We start from the raw sequence: 14,898 nt of genomic DNA, 5'->3' as shown, positions 1-14,898 counted from the left end.
CAGGTAAATTAGCCTAATATTAACGTTGACTAAACAGAAATAAAAAGAAATCCGATGAATTTTCAAACTTGAAAGTGTCCCCCTCACTGAATGCATTTTTGCAGTCTGCTGATGAAATAATACAATTAAACAATCGGTCATTAACGGGGAACCGTACTGAGTCTCATTCCTAAATGCCTGCTGTATTAACAGAAATATGATTTTAGATATAATGAATTTTTATCCAATAAATTAAGCAAATAACCTGTATTATTTTGAAATTCTGTGACTTTAAAAATTACATGTTGTTTGCTCACTCAAACAACAACAAAACATCCTAAAACTGAAAAATTATCTGCGAAAGGGCTAAAAAAAGAAAAACAGCCCACATTGACTTTAAAATACTTTTTCAACTCCTGTTTAAGTGAGCTGGTACATGTCTTGACTGGAAAAAGCAATTTGTACTAGAGTCTCTTTGACCAGGAAAACTGGCTATGCTTGATTTCTCTCTGTGTGCCACAGCAGAGATCAGTGGAACACTCCCTTCGTCCCACATTTCCAGGTCAATTATACAGGTAACTGTAATTATATTAATTTCTAGCTTCAATGAATTTCAGCATAAACTCTGCAAGTGTCTGGAACTCTGTTGGAGGGATGAAACAGCATTCTTCAACGCAAAAAAAGTTTTGTTAATGATGGTGGAAAATACTGTCTCGGGAACCGTTCCAGTAAGTGTTCAATTAGGTTGAGATCTAGTGACTAGGACGGTCATGGCATTAGGTTTACATCGTTTTCATGCTTATCAAACCCTTCAGTGAGCACTCGTGCCCTGTGTATAAAGGGATTTTACCTGGAAGTTTCCACTTCCATCAGGATGTAAGTACTTCACCATAGGATTAACATGATCACTCAGAATGGCTTTGTAATTATTGGCGTTTACCATGCCCTCTAAGGGGTTGAGTGAACCTAACCCGTGCCAGAAAAATGCATCCCACACCATAACAGAGCTGCCAGATCCCTTCACCAGTGTTAACAAGCTGTAGGCTTCTTCTGGGGTGTGTCACACATATGCCTGTTGAGAACAGGGTGAATGATGACTCATCTGACCATGTGACTTTTTTCCACTGCTCAGTAGACCACTACTTGTGGTTTTTTCACCACTTTCCTTGCAAAAGTTCATTTTTAACTATAAAAATGGTTTTATGCACTGCAATCAAACCATAGTCTCCCTCTCTGTGAACTTCTTGACGGACTGTACTTGATGAAACCGCCTGCTCACACCTTAGATTGACATTTGCAGTCAGCTGATTCAGAGTTGCTCATCTGTTTCGTTTTACATCTCGAACCGATATATGGTCATTACGGTCAAGGAGTATGCGTTTTTGTCCACAGCTGCCCATAACTGATGATGTGTTTCCCTCAGACTTCCATGCCAGCATCACCTTAGCCGCTGTTCCTCATGAAACATCAGAAAGTTGAGCTGATTTCGTCACTGAAGATCCTGCCAAATGTGACAAAATGTCTCCTCTTCTAGCCATGGTAGCCAAAATAATGGGCAACTGGGCCTCCCCAACATTTTCATCCGGTACATGCTGCTAAATATGATGGGATGTTAAGTACTTAATCAACTCAGGAACCATCTGTGTGGAAGCACCTGCTTGCAGTATACTTTGTATCCCTCATTTAATCAAGTGCTGTACTTCCTTCCTTGTATGTTGAACATGATTATGAATATTAGAAGAAAGGTAACAAATTAAAAGAGGACATTTGGGGAATCTATCCCATTTGGTATTTAGAAGTTAATAAATCCAGGGATCCACCCACCCTTTTTTAAAGAAGATAGGCTATTGGCTTCAACATGGCTGGGTAGCTTGTTCCACATTCCTACAACTATTTGGATAAAGAAGTGCCTCCTGTTCACTTCCATGTACAGTAGATAACATGTGTGTCCTTTGGTTCATGTTTCATTCTTCATTCTGAAGAAACCTACTAGGTTGACTTTGTCAGTACCTTTGAGGACTTAAAATAACTGTATCAGGTAGCCTCATAATCTTCTGTTCTACACAAAAAATGTTCAGTTCCTTTAGCCTGTCAACCTGTCAGCGTGGGACATGCCCTTAAGAATGTACTGTATCTGGTCACTCTTCTCTGGGTGGATTCCAGAACAGCAGTATCTTTTCTATAATTTGGTGACAAAAATTGTACACAATATTCTAAATGGGGCCTTAGCATTTAGATATACAGTTTTAGTATATTTAGTATGATATCCTTTGATTTACTGTAAATTCTGTGTTTTTAACTGTACAGTATATCCTAGTATTTTGTTTCTCTTTTTAAGTGCTTTCCCACAATGTTTAGAAGATGTAAATGACAACATAAACACCCGAGTCTTTTTATGTTCATGGTTATTGTTTCACTGTTCATTCTGAATAGATTTGTTGGGTTGAATTTCTTTTGGTGTTTCTACATTATTTGTTAGTACAAATCCCTACGGTACTCCACTAATTACACCATAATGACACGAGTTACTACCACCTTCGAACTAAGAATTAATGGTTTATGAGGAACTTTATCAGAAGTATTTCTTCTTTATTTTTTCATCATCCATTTACAATTACTGTTGTTGGTTGCACAAAGAATTCTAACAGGTTGATTAGACAAGACCTACTTTTTCTAAATCCATACTAATTATTTCCAAGGGCATAATTTCCAATAAAATGATCTTATTTCTTAAAACCATTTGCATTGCCTTACAAGTAATAGAAGTCAGAATTATTAGTGTATAATTGATTCAGTATTCTCACCCTTCCTATGGTACAACTGAAGCTTAGCGATTCTCCAGTCCCTGTGTACTGCCCTTGTCTTTGACGTCTGTTGGAAGGGTTGTGTTAATGGCGTCTGAATAACATCTCTTGTTTCCTTGAGTACAGTTGATCAGATACCACCAGACAACAGGGATTCATTTTGAGTGTTTCTAGTACCAGAACAATTTCTGTCTGTGCTATGCTAATACTATCCAATAAAACTCCAGTCCCTCCTCTGCCTGATACAGATTTTTTAGTAATTCCTTAGTTAACACCTCAGTGAAATAGTCATATATAGTACAACAGCCATTTTGCTTTCATTGTCTAAAAGTTTCTCATTTTATACAGTATTTTACTTGATCCTTGATATTTCCTTTGCTGATGTATTTCTGAAATATTTATTTTATTTTAGCCTTTTTTTACCAATGCTTGCAGTTCATTAAACTCCTGTTTTTCTTATATATTAAAAAAAAACTTTTTTCCCTTACATTTTGTTCTAGTTAATTTGCTGAACCATTTGGGATACTGTTTGTAGCTTTTGATTTATTGATAAATGTGTTCTGTGTTTTGATTTGTTCTAAATCAAAAACTACAAAATCACAATCAATGTGGTGTAATGAATAGTGCAGTTGGCAGAGGAAAATTTAATTAAACATTCGTAAATGCATGAAATTGGTTTAGAAGAGAAATGTTGACATTCAATAACAAGTAAATAATTGTTTCATGCATTATGCAAAAGTGAGTCTTTTGCAGCAGCAAAACAACACTAATCAGTGTACTGTGGAGTAAAATCGTTTTGGTCAGACAACAGACTTGATCACAATCTATTTTTTAGGAAGAATATGGCATAAACTGTGAATCCCTTCTTTTATAAACTCAATCCTGGACCATTTTAATTTAAAAATTCTATTTTGAATTATAAAATGTATGTTTTATGCAATGATTACTAATAAGCAAAAAGAATCGATAAAGTTATTTCATATTGCTGAGTGAAACATGAAGTCATGCATGATATTATCACAGGTGACAAACACTTCAGCAAAGTTTCAGGGCTACTTTAAGATAGTAAAATCCTATAGAAAAAAATTCTTCAAATTTCTTGGGTACCTGCAAAATAACAAAGCTATTTCTGTGCTAGTCACAATCAATGTTTTTCTCTTAAACTGCATTTTTGTTATAAAAATAAATACAGTATATGTGTTTTTTTTCCATGCCATTGTCAATTTTTTCTTAATTTTTTCTTTCTTTTAGCTCAACTTACCTGGAGACATCTTTCTGGCAGATGACTTCACAGTTGGAAAAACTGCGCTTAATTAAACCAACATGACTGCAAGACCTTGTTTCTCAATAATGTTTTCATGTTTTTCTCTGGCATTCATCAAGGTCTTCATTTTAAACTTGGCCTACATCATTGGCAACCCAAGTGGCTTCAGGTTTGCAAAGCAGAACTTTCATGTTCATATAGCTAATCTATTTTTGTTCACTTTTACATCTTGCATCGTCAGTGAACTACAGTACTACCGGTACTGCAAATAAAAATAATAAAACTATAGAGTAATAACCTGTTATATCTTTATAGTTTATACCTTTTCCTTAGAGTTTACCTTCATCAGATAAAAATCAAAAGCGGAATTAATATGTTTAACCTTCATTTATGGTTACCATAAATAAAAATGTACTGTTAGTAGAATTTTTATGTACTTTCTTCCATACATTCATATTAATCTATTCTAATTCATTGCCTGTTCTCGAAATATATGATAATGTTTTCTATACACATTAGAAAGGTGTTATAAATGGTGATACAAGACAGACATCAGTACATATTTTTAAGGAATAAATGGTGATATCTACAGTAAATGGTTTTATGTATTTTCTCCAAATGACAATTTCAAGCGCTCAAAACATAGGATGTAGTATTAGCAGGACAAATTGTTTTATTCAAAAAATCAAAAAAGAAATGGGAAACTATATCTTCAAAAGTTGGCATCCCTCACTCTACTCAACAGCTGCTGTTCAAGTGTTTGTTTTTTTGCCAGAGTGGCAATTCAGTTGTGACTGTGTGAAGAACTTTTTTCCTGTAACCTTTGACAACAGATAAGTAGACCAGAGGACTGGTTTGGCCACCTGATCTGGATCCATGTCAATTTTTAAATGTGAGGGTGTCTGAATGATGGCGTTTTCCAGACTATATCATACACCGAGGAGTTAAAAGCAACAACTGTGTTTTTTTCTTACATGTAAAATTCAAATTCAAATCTTCACAGTGCCTTTCACTATACAACTGTGTAATGTAATGTATTTTCAAATGGCAGACGGCAGGATAAAATACGGTATGGTACAATTGGTAAATTGCCAATAAAATTACCAATATGGTCAAATTTGATGAATATATGATGTTTATGCCTGTAGAGATCAGATTCTTCCAGTGATGGTGTTGATTTCATTAGGTGATAATGTACATAAAATTATATTTATTAAATATATTTAAATACAATTCTTAAAGTACACCAAATTAAGTTCCTTCCATATATTCCAGGTTAAATCCAATGCACATCCTGTACTAATCCAAAACTGTTGGCATCTGCTGTTTAAAATGAGGGTCAAAATTTGAACCTTTGGCCAAATTGCCAAAAACAAATTCTATATCTGGCACTTCTGGAAGGTTTCTGCTGGATACATGCTGGTGTAAGCCTGTATTGACATTTGTATAATAGAGTGCACAACGTCATTTCATATTTTAGTACAATAAAAAATATAAGAGACAATGAATTGTAAAAAATCTACAAATACTATTTTAATTTATCTGATTCTACAGCTTCTATCACCAATAATAATAATTATAGTGAGAATCAAACATTAAAATGTGATGTGATGTGATGTTCTCCCTAAAAGCAAAATGTGCCTTGGATCTTGGGAGTTAAAGACAATATTTTATGCTTTTATTTTGTTCTACAAAAACAAATTGTTTGTTCTAAGGCAAAAGCAAATGGTGAATAGTTACACAACAACCAAAATAAATGTATTTTACTGTACTTCTACTTTTGCTATGCCATTAGTCTGATAAGTCTATTTTCCTTTATTGCAACAAGTCTAAATATGGTATTAATATCAAAGAGATATAAATACCCAGAGTTCACCTTAGCTTATACAATGTACAGTAGATGTCATGCTACAAAAATACCATGCTGAGCGTTTTGCGTAACTTCATTTAAATTTTTGGTAATTTAAGATTTAATTAATGAATCATTTTAATTTTAAATAGTATGCTGTGGTATCAGAAGTGGCTTTGTACTGTTTCTTAAAACAATATGTGTGTTGTGGTGCTATTGACTATATTTAAAATAATTTAAAGAATGGCATTCCTCATTTCTCACCAGTCAAAGCCCCTGATTACGCTTTTCTAACCAGGACCCAGTTTTGAATAATGAGGAAAAAATCCGCTGGCATCAGCCAACACTCTGATCCACGGATAACAAAAACGTCTAAGAATCTAATGATGGACTTATAAACAACACCTTTATCCTGTTTATTTAGAGTACTGTATGTAAATAACTTACCTGGAGAAAATATTCAATTTTGCAAAACTGTCTTGTTTAGAATGTTTTTATATTAGTAGATTTTTCTTCAGACTTAAGAAATGAATTTAAGTCTGAATTTATTATGAACTTAATTTCACTGTTTATTTTTTCACTTTTATACAAAAAAGCATCCAAAAACATCCGTGTTTCCATTAGAGAGTAAGGAAAAGAATAGGGAGGAAAAGATTATGTACATTAAGTGAAGGGGTTTTAATTTGGTAGCAGTCTATCCTGAGGCCTGACCTCAACCTAGTTTGATCTTGGAGTGGCGTTTCTCAAAAAATGAGCCTACTGTAAATCTGTCCTTCCGCACATATTATTACAGTGTTACTGCACATTATACCTACATTTCATATATACAGTAATACTAAATACTAAGGTGTTGTCCTTTTGGTTAGCTGTTGAATTTATAGAAATATTCATGTGCATGTGAATCATAGTCACAGATTGTTATCGGTACTAATGATAAAAATCTTAGTTATGGGATATAGCTGTGACATGGTGGCACAGTGGTTAACATTGCTGCCTTGCAGCACAGAGGCTCTAGGTTCAATTCCAGATCTGGGGTGTATTTGGAGTTTGAAGGTTCTCCCTGTGTTCATGTGGGTTTTCTCTGGGTTTTCTGATTTCCTCCCACAGTATAGAGGCATACTGGTAGATGAAGTAGCTTCTGAGAAAACTGGCCCTGGTGTGAGTGTGTCTGTATTTATCTGTGTGTGCCCTGTGATGGACTAGTGTCCCGTCCAAGGTGTATCCCACCTTATGCCTGTTGCTTACCAGGGATAACCAGCAATGTGCAGCTAGTTTAAGATTTATTGGATATAGGCATAAGTCACAATCAGTTAAAATAAGTTTTCATGGTTCATATAGTGTCTATAGTTTGACATTTATTTACTGCTTGTTGTACAAATGCCTGAGGAAAGGCCTTTGTAATAATTTGTTAATTATGTTTATGTCTTTAAAGTTTTTCATTATGTATTTGAAAGCTCGAATTTAAATAACTATACACACAAAATATAAGGCATACCCATGATGCGTTATTTACATCTTGAATTGTGCCATCAAACAAGGTACAGTACAGTGTAATTAGAAAAGACTATGTATAATTACTTGCATTTATACAGCATAACTTTTTCATGGCCAATAGATCAGGAAGTGCTTTACGTAAAGGTCAGTGCCCACTTCATCCACCCCTGATGTGCAGCAAGGGCCTGAGTGACATGCAGTAGCTAAAGTGCCAGCAGACTCAGCAGACATTGTTTTACCAATTGACTTTCAGGTGAAATGTAAGTAGGCCAGATTGTGGCATCGGAAGGACACCTTGTACTGTATAGTTTCCCTGCTGATTGTACTGGATGTAGCCTGCCTGTGTATTCAGTCTTTACTTTAGTTCATAAAAGGTGTCTATGCACATGGACCACAGTACATGAGCTAATTTCTCATCTGGTGGAGTTAAGGAAACACCTCTGTGTTCCTGAACGTCCTGAAGATGATTTAAAGGACTCTTGTAATGTAGTTGTGATTGTGTTGCACATATCAAATAAAAACTGCTTTAGTTCTTTTTTTAGAAAAAAGGGGGGGATACAATGTGCTTACAAAATTATAACATCTTCTAAGAGTCTTCTAAGAGTTATCAAAGAATGAGGAATTAAGTATTTGTTGACTTACAGTATTTCACTGCACAAAGTCGCTAATAATTACTTATGAGGTGATGTTTTTTTTACAACTAAATTTGATGTAAAATCTTTGTGTGATAAAAATACATTTTTATCTTAAGAATTTGAAAAAAATCAATAATTCCTAAAGAAAATATTTAAATCTAAAAATATAGGGAATGTCTTATTTCTATTAGACATTAGAGCTTAAAAAAACTTTTGAGAGATGTTAAAGTGTTAAGAAAAATCATTTGTCCATTTTCAGTAATTTATAATTTTTTTCTCATAGACTTTGCTAAGATAAAAAGTTACTCCAGGCATGCGATACATATTCAGAATGTATCCACAATGAAAATGAAACACTGCTGTGTCAAAAGAAAATTCTAGCACAAAGCTACGAGGGTGTAGCACAGCTACAAATATATACATGATTTATTTTTCAAGTCAACATATTTTTTCCGTAGATCCGTAGAAACGTTTTAAAAGCAGACTTTTTTTTCTTTTAACAAATGTAAGGTTACAGTTTTCCTGGTGATCAGTAAATACAACTTATTGAGTAATGAGTGCAACCTATACAAATAGTAAATTTAAATTTAATTATGGATATTTTAAAAAATAGTAGGTATAAAGTTCATTTTTTTAATTAGTTCATTTTCCTGAAGAATCTTTTGATTTTATATCCTGAAAGCTTTAGAGACTTCTAAAGTTTTTTGTAATAATGGTAAAAAAATAAGTACAGTATCTGTTTTTGAGAGAAAAAAGAACAAAGGGGCATACTCTATATTTCTTGAGCTTTTAAATCATGATAACTTTCAAACGCAACCCAAAATAAGAGCTTATAGATATAGCCTTCATGTTCATTACTTAATCAAGCATCCATGTACAGAGAGGCTTAAAAATGCAAAAAAATTATATTGGTTACAGAACTCAGTTTGTGCATTTTTAATACCTCTTCATACTATACAGTATATATATTCTGACTACAGTCAATCTGTATTTACAGCATAATGCATAATGAAAATGCTAGGCACTCAAAATAGTCAGCTGAGCCATAGTGACACTATTAAGATTGAATGCTAATAAGTAACAGTGTTAATTATACTAAAACCATAACAAGGGGTATTGTTATGTATTTACAGTGTAACACAGTGAATACAAAGTAATGTAATTGTAATATACTACAGCTATTTTAATTTCCAAACTCATGCTACTCAAATGGATTTGGAATAGCATTAATGTCAAATGTAGACAACATGCTATAAACTTTGTATCAGCCATGTGACTCGTGATCAACTTGAGTAATTCTAGATTTTTTCAAATAAATTAAAAGGTCAAAGACTGCACTTTGGCCATGTTCAATTATTATAAATGTTTATGCACTAGCCAATGTTAGATATATTTTAGAAAAAAAAAACATTATAGCATTTTCAAGGATAGTAAACTGGACCAAAGCATAAAAACTATAAAATACATGTTTGTTTTCCCCAAATAAATATCAACTAGTTTCCTCAGTCTCTGTCTCTCTGTCTAAATCCACTCCTGATTGAACATCAACCCAGTCCTGTAAACACAATACAGTAACTTTGTGTAATGTTAATAGTAGAACATCGAATAGGTTCAGAAAACTTCTAAGTTTCATCACTATCGCTGTGCACTTTCTTTTTGTTTGCTGTTTTAATCTCTAAGATATGTCTTTACAGCTGGTTATTCCAGTTAAAAAGAAACAAATTGAATTGCGAATGACACTCCAGTGAATTGTTCCGCCAAATTAAGAATGCAGGTTATTGTCCTGATGACTATCAAATTGAATTAATAGAAAGACTCCCATCACATTTATAATAAAACCTTTAGTATTTACAAAGAAACGTATGTGCTGACTTACCTTTTAGGGAGGGTTAATGCATTTTTCATGAATACATAGGAATATCCAAGTAAAGTATATCCATCAAGTCTTCTTTAATCACGCGGGCCCATTCATACAGTATGTGAGTTTTCTACGCAAGACAACTGAAGCTTTCTTTAGTACTGCAGAGCTGTGCTCTCTGTGTTTTTCTCTTCCTTGCTCTCACACACACAACTCTCTGTAGCCGGTTGCTTTAGCTTCCTGACGACATCTGTCTGATAGAGAGCTTAGGCAACATTCATGGTCCCCATGAGACCACACTAAAGTATAAATAGATGAATAAGGTTGCAGTTTTATCTATATGGTCTGTTTTTCCCCTCTGTTAAGAGTTTTGAGCAATTACATCATGACTTATGGCATGCTAAAAAACTAACAATTAATTATTGTAGATAAAGCAACCTTTAAATAGGAATAATATTGTGGACATGACACATTCATTCTTATAAGATTACTGTATATTTATTGTTATCCCCGTAGAAGGTGTACTGTGTATGATTGCATAACTATACCTAAGAATTACAGTATTATGGACACAAAAGGCAAAGTGGTTATATAATGCGAAGCAAAAACAATAGAAAAACAGAATTTGTGTAAAAATGAAGTGCACCATTGCGCATTATTGTGTTGACATGACATTATGTGCAGTAATTATAGTACTTAATCTCAGAGCCAAATCTAATCTAATCAGATCTAATTGAACTAAACAAACAGGTCCGTTTCATTACAGGCAATGATAGAGCTTTAAAGTTTGAAACTTGTGATGAAGGCGCCTATTTGTAAATCACACACAAGAAGCATACTGTAAGAAGATGAAAGTTTTAGATAAAGTAATTTACTCCATTGTCGAGTTCCCTGAAGAGGGTTAGTGAAACTGGTTGACAAAAACAGTGGTCAATGATGAAAATCAAGCTATCAGAAAGGTAAATCATTTGAGCTTTATACCAGCTCAACAACTGACGTCAACATTTCTTTAAGAAAAGTAAAATACTGATTACACACACACACACACACAGGAAAGTCTCAATGAGCATGTAAATGCCCCAACCCTTTGCTGAGAAGAGGTAAAGTAGACGTAGAAATAGATACAGAAAATAATGTTAATAATGTTTCTTTTATTAGCCCTATACAATTTCTTGCATTAGGAATTCATCTTTTCACATACCCCAGCTTTTCTCCATGGAGACACAGACACGGAGAGAAGCTTGGGGTCAGAGCACAGGGTCTGCCATTGTACGGTACCCCTGGAGCAGTTAGGGTTAACGGCCTTGCTCAGGGGCCCAACATAGTAGGATTCCTCTGCCAGCTACGGGATTTGAACCAGCAACCTTCCAATCACAGGCACAGATCCTTAGCCACAGAGCCACCGCTCCGCCCTAATCTGAAATGAAAATCTGAAATGACAGAAAGCAGTGAAACAGAGGGATGTTCAAACCTGGAAAAAAAGTGCTCTTTAGCAGTAAAAATAAAGTGGTAGACCAGTAAACAACAGCTATAGAAAAGCATGGGGGGTAATACATGTGTATCTCTGACAGGGGTGTAGGGAACTTCCATAAAATTGAATATAATTTGCATCAGACGCCTACAGTACATTGTCCTGTTTTTTATGATGATTCCAATGTTGTATCTACAGTATATTCATATAGTATATAGATGTAGGAAGAATATGGAAAGAAACAGTATTCTCAGCATTTTGTCATGAGGTTTGAGCAAGGACCAGCATCAGTGTGCGTTGACAGGAAAAGAACAAGTAAAAGTTAAATTCGTGCTGAAAAGTAGAAACAGAGAAAAAACACAATGTAAGGCTTTTAAAGTCCAGGAGTCTAGAAGAAAATTAATACCTTGAATTTGTAGAAACTCTAAATATTGGACACTCCCGATTCAAAAAGCATGCAGACACATGGAGACATGCAATGAAAAGACTAACAGTTAGCAGAAATGCATGATGTGCTCTGGGAAAACTAGTTTTTTCCAACATTTGTATGGTGTTTAATGCACTGTATTAGTATAGGCACTGTGCGTTACACTGCAGGCATCTATGCATTAACTACACATCAGTCATTGTCTGAATTTCCTATGATATTATTTCATAGAAGGGTTGCTTTGGGTAGAGTGCATATATTTGAGATCTCTGCACAAATCTATGTAATGTTTTTCAGGTTTTTCTGAAAAGGTCAGGCACAATACATGCCTGTTTGAGGCCTCAATGTTTTGTCCAAAACCTTCATTTGAGTATTTCCCTCAGATGAGCACACGAACTGTCATCTGGACCATTGGGTGGAATGGAAACATTGTGGCTGACCGTATCTCAGCTGAACGTTGAATAGATACAGTATACATCATTTTTGTTTGTAGCTGATTCATCAGCATTTTTCACCAATAGTATAATATGTCAAATTTAAAAAAGTGTATAGCTTTGTTTCACAGAAGGGACTGGTTACAGTTAGAATATTTAACATTCTTCTAATGACAGCTTGCTAGGACGATTTACAAACGACACCATGTTTAGCAGACAATATGCTTATAAATAGAAGAAAAGGACTGAGGTAAAGAGCACCATGGAACAAACAGGTATATTTAAAGCAGAACGAACAGATGCATGAGAACTCAAAGACACTGTATACAACACAGGATGAAGATTTTAGTAAATAATTTGAAATGTCTCTTTTACAATTCCTTAAAATTGCAGCACTTTTAGGAAGTATAAGAAATTTTAGGTAAGGGACACCTTTGAGAAGCACAGCAATGTTTTTTAAGCTGCTTGAATGAAGAAAAGAGTGCAAGTTATGAGTGAAAAAAAACATCACCCTGTTTTATCAAGTTTTCCCCCAATGGGTTTCCTACATTTGCTCATGATAATCAATGTCCCTGATTAGAAATTCCAATAAAGGAGAGTGATGTATTGTGTGGGGAAGGGGTAGTATGATGAAATGCAGCACTGATTAAGAGATTTGGGGGATTCCTTTTCACGGCTCTAGTGACTCATGATAAACTCCTGAAAACGTATATTTTGACAATAAAATCTCTTGGGTGGAAATTACCATTGAAAAATGTAGTCTCTTGCTAATCACAATACTATAAAATAGACATTTCTCTCACGGAATGCAGAAATGATATCATTTAAGAAACCATTTCTTACTTGCATGATGCAAGTTAATCGTTGTTTTGTAACATGAATCCAGTTTTATTGGTTTTTAAAAGATATTTTTCAGATTGTATGCTGCAATTGTATGCAGCTCCGGGGCAGGCAGAAGTGGATTTCCTCTAATATGATATCACATATTTATACAGTACGTAGTTTATTACCTCAGAAATGTCCTCATAAGGTTAACTACGAGTCAGGCCTGATGAGGCAGTTTGCTTGGAGAAAACTGATCTACAGTACTTTCATTCTGTGTTGACTTTGTGCCTGAGAACATTTTTTAAATAGCACAATCACTAACTTGGGCTGAAAACAAATTTTACTGATTAATGAGATTAAAAGATAATGCTAGAAAGTGAAGTAAAAAGCATATACTGTAGCATAATGCACATAAAATTATTTATTTTAACTCTGATATCCAGTTCTAGTACTGTGAACTCTTTTCTTATTGACAGCATTTGTGTTATAATGTTTATGACAGGTATTGTGCAGACTAAAAGGTTTTCAGGAACTTTTAGTTAAAGATAAACACTCTGCTTCCAAATGTGTGTTCTGGACCTGTATTTGGCCACAGTAATAAACTGCATTTCTCCCTTAGTGTACAGTGACATATAAAACATTTTGAAGACTGTTTATATATATATATCTTTCTGTTTCAATAAAATACTTTATAAAAACACATATATAATGTTTTAATAAAAAGTTTATTATAAGTCTGATTTTTTAAAGAATATACAATACATCTGGTTTCTTAAAAATGAAATCAGATTTATTATGTCATATACTGTATGTAAGTTGAAAATTCTTGAGACATGTACAGTAATAGGACTTATAGAAAATAGTACTATTTGTACTATTTTTTAATAAGGTATATACATTTATTTCTTTAACCAATCACATGGTGAGATTGTATCTTAAATAATGATATACTTAATGCAAAAGGATACAGTCCCTTGCACAGTTTTCACATTTTGTTGCCTTAAAATCATGGCAGTTTGAATTCCAATTAATTATAGTTCTGCTTCTCAACAGCAGGCTTGTCTCTTGACCAAGGTACTGACAAATCTCAGAGGAAAACCTGCTTCAGACCTAAAACTGGGAAAAAGCATGACAATATTCAAAAAGCACAAGTCCAAAGCTACACTTGTGTGATCTAAGAAAAAAGAAGTAATATAATAATTCCTTACACTTATATACTGTAGCACTTTTCTGGACACTCCACTCAAAGCGCTTTACAGGTAATGGGGACTCCCCTCCACCACCACCAATGTGCAGCACCCACCTGGATGATACTATGGCATCCATAGTACATCAGTACACTCATGGCACATCAGCTATCATGTGTAATGGGGAGGAGAAGCCAATTCAAAGATGGGGATTATTAGGAGGCCATGATTGGTAAAGGCCAAGGGGAAATGTGTCCAGGACACCAGGGTAACACCCCTACTCTTTTCGAGAAATATCCTGGGATTTTTAATGACCACAGAGAGTCAGGGCCTCGGTTTTACATCTCATCCGAAGGACGGCACCTTTTTACATTATAGTGTCCCCGTCACTATACTGGGGCATTAGGACCCACACAGACTGCAGGGTGAGCACCACCTGTTGGCCCCTCTAATACCTCATCCAACAGCAACTGTAGGGGTTCCCAGGAGGTCTCCCATCCAGGTACTGACCAGGCTTACACCTGTTTTGGTTCAATGGGTTGCCAGTTGTGAGTTGCAGGGTGATATGGCTGCTGGCAGTGAACATCTTTGAGTGGTTCAGTCAAAGTCTTGATCTGAATCCTTTTGGGAATCTTTGAAAAGACTTGACAACTGCTGCCCACAAGCAATTC

General features: G+C 34.7%; 1 protein-coding gene across 2 annotated transcripts in view; it reads right to left on the bottom strand.

Annotated features, from left to right (window-relative positions):
• Positions 1-10,070, bottom strand: part of blk (BLK proto-oncogene, Src family tyrosine kinase) — a 49,375-nt gene extending 39,305 nt beyond the window's left edge. The window contains exon 1 of one of the 2 annotated variants that reach the window (XM_088908798.1): positions 9,902-10,070. Coding sequence is in view for 1 of the 2 variants with exons in the window: in XM_088908797.1 (XP_088764923.1) it covers positions 9,902-9,930 (29 nt within the window). In the remaining variant the exon portion in view is untranslated. The remainder of the gene's footprint in view (positions 1-9,901) is intronic. The other variant, XM_088908797.1, reaches the window with a different exon arrangement.
• Positions 10,071-14,898: the final 4,828 nt, after the last annotated feature.

This window comes from Atractosteus spatula, chromosome 2, assembly GCF_055471065.1.
Source record: "Atractosteus spatula isolate fAtrSpa1 chromosome 2, fAtrSpa1.hap1, whole genome shotgun sequence".
Taxonomy (NCBI): Eukaryota; Metazoa; Chordata; class Actinopteri; order Semionotiformes; family Lepisosteidae; genus Atractosteus; species Atractosteus spatula.
Note: the sequence above shows the minus strand (reverse complement) of the source record. Positions and strands in the feature narration are given on the sequence as shown.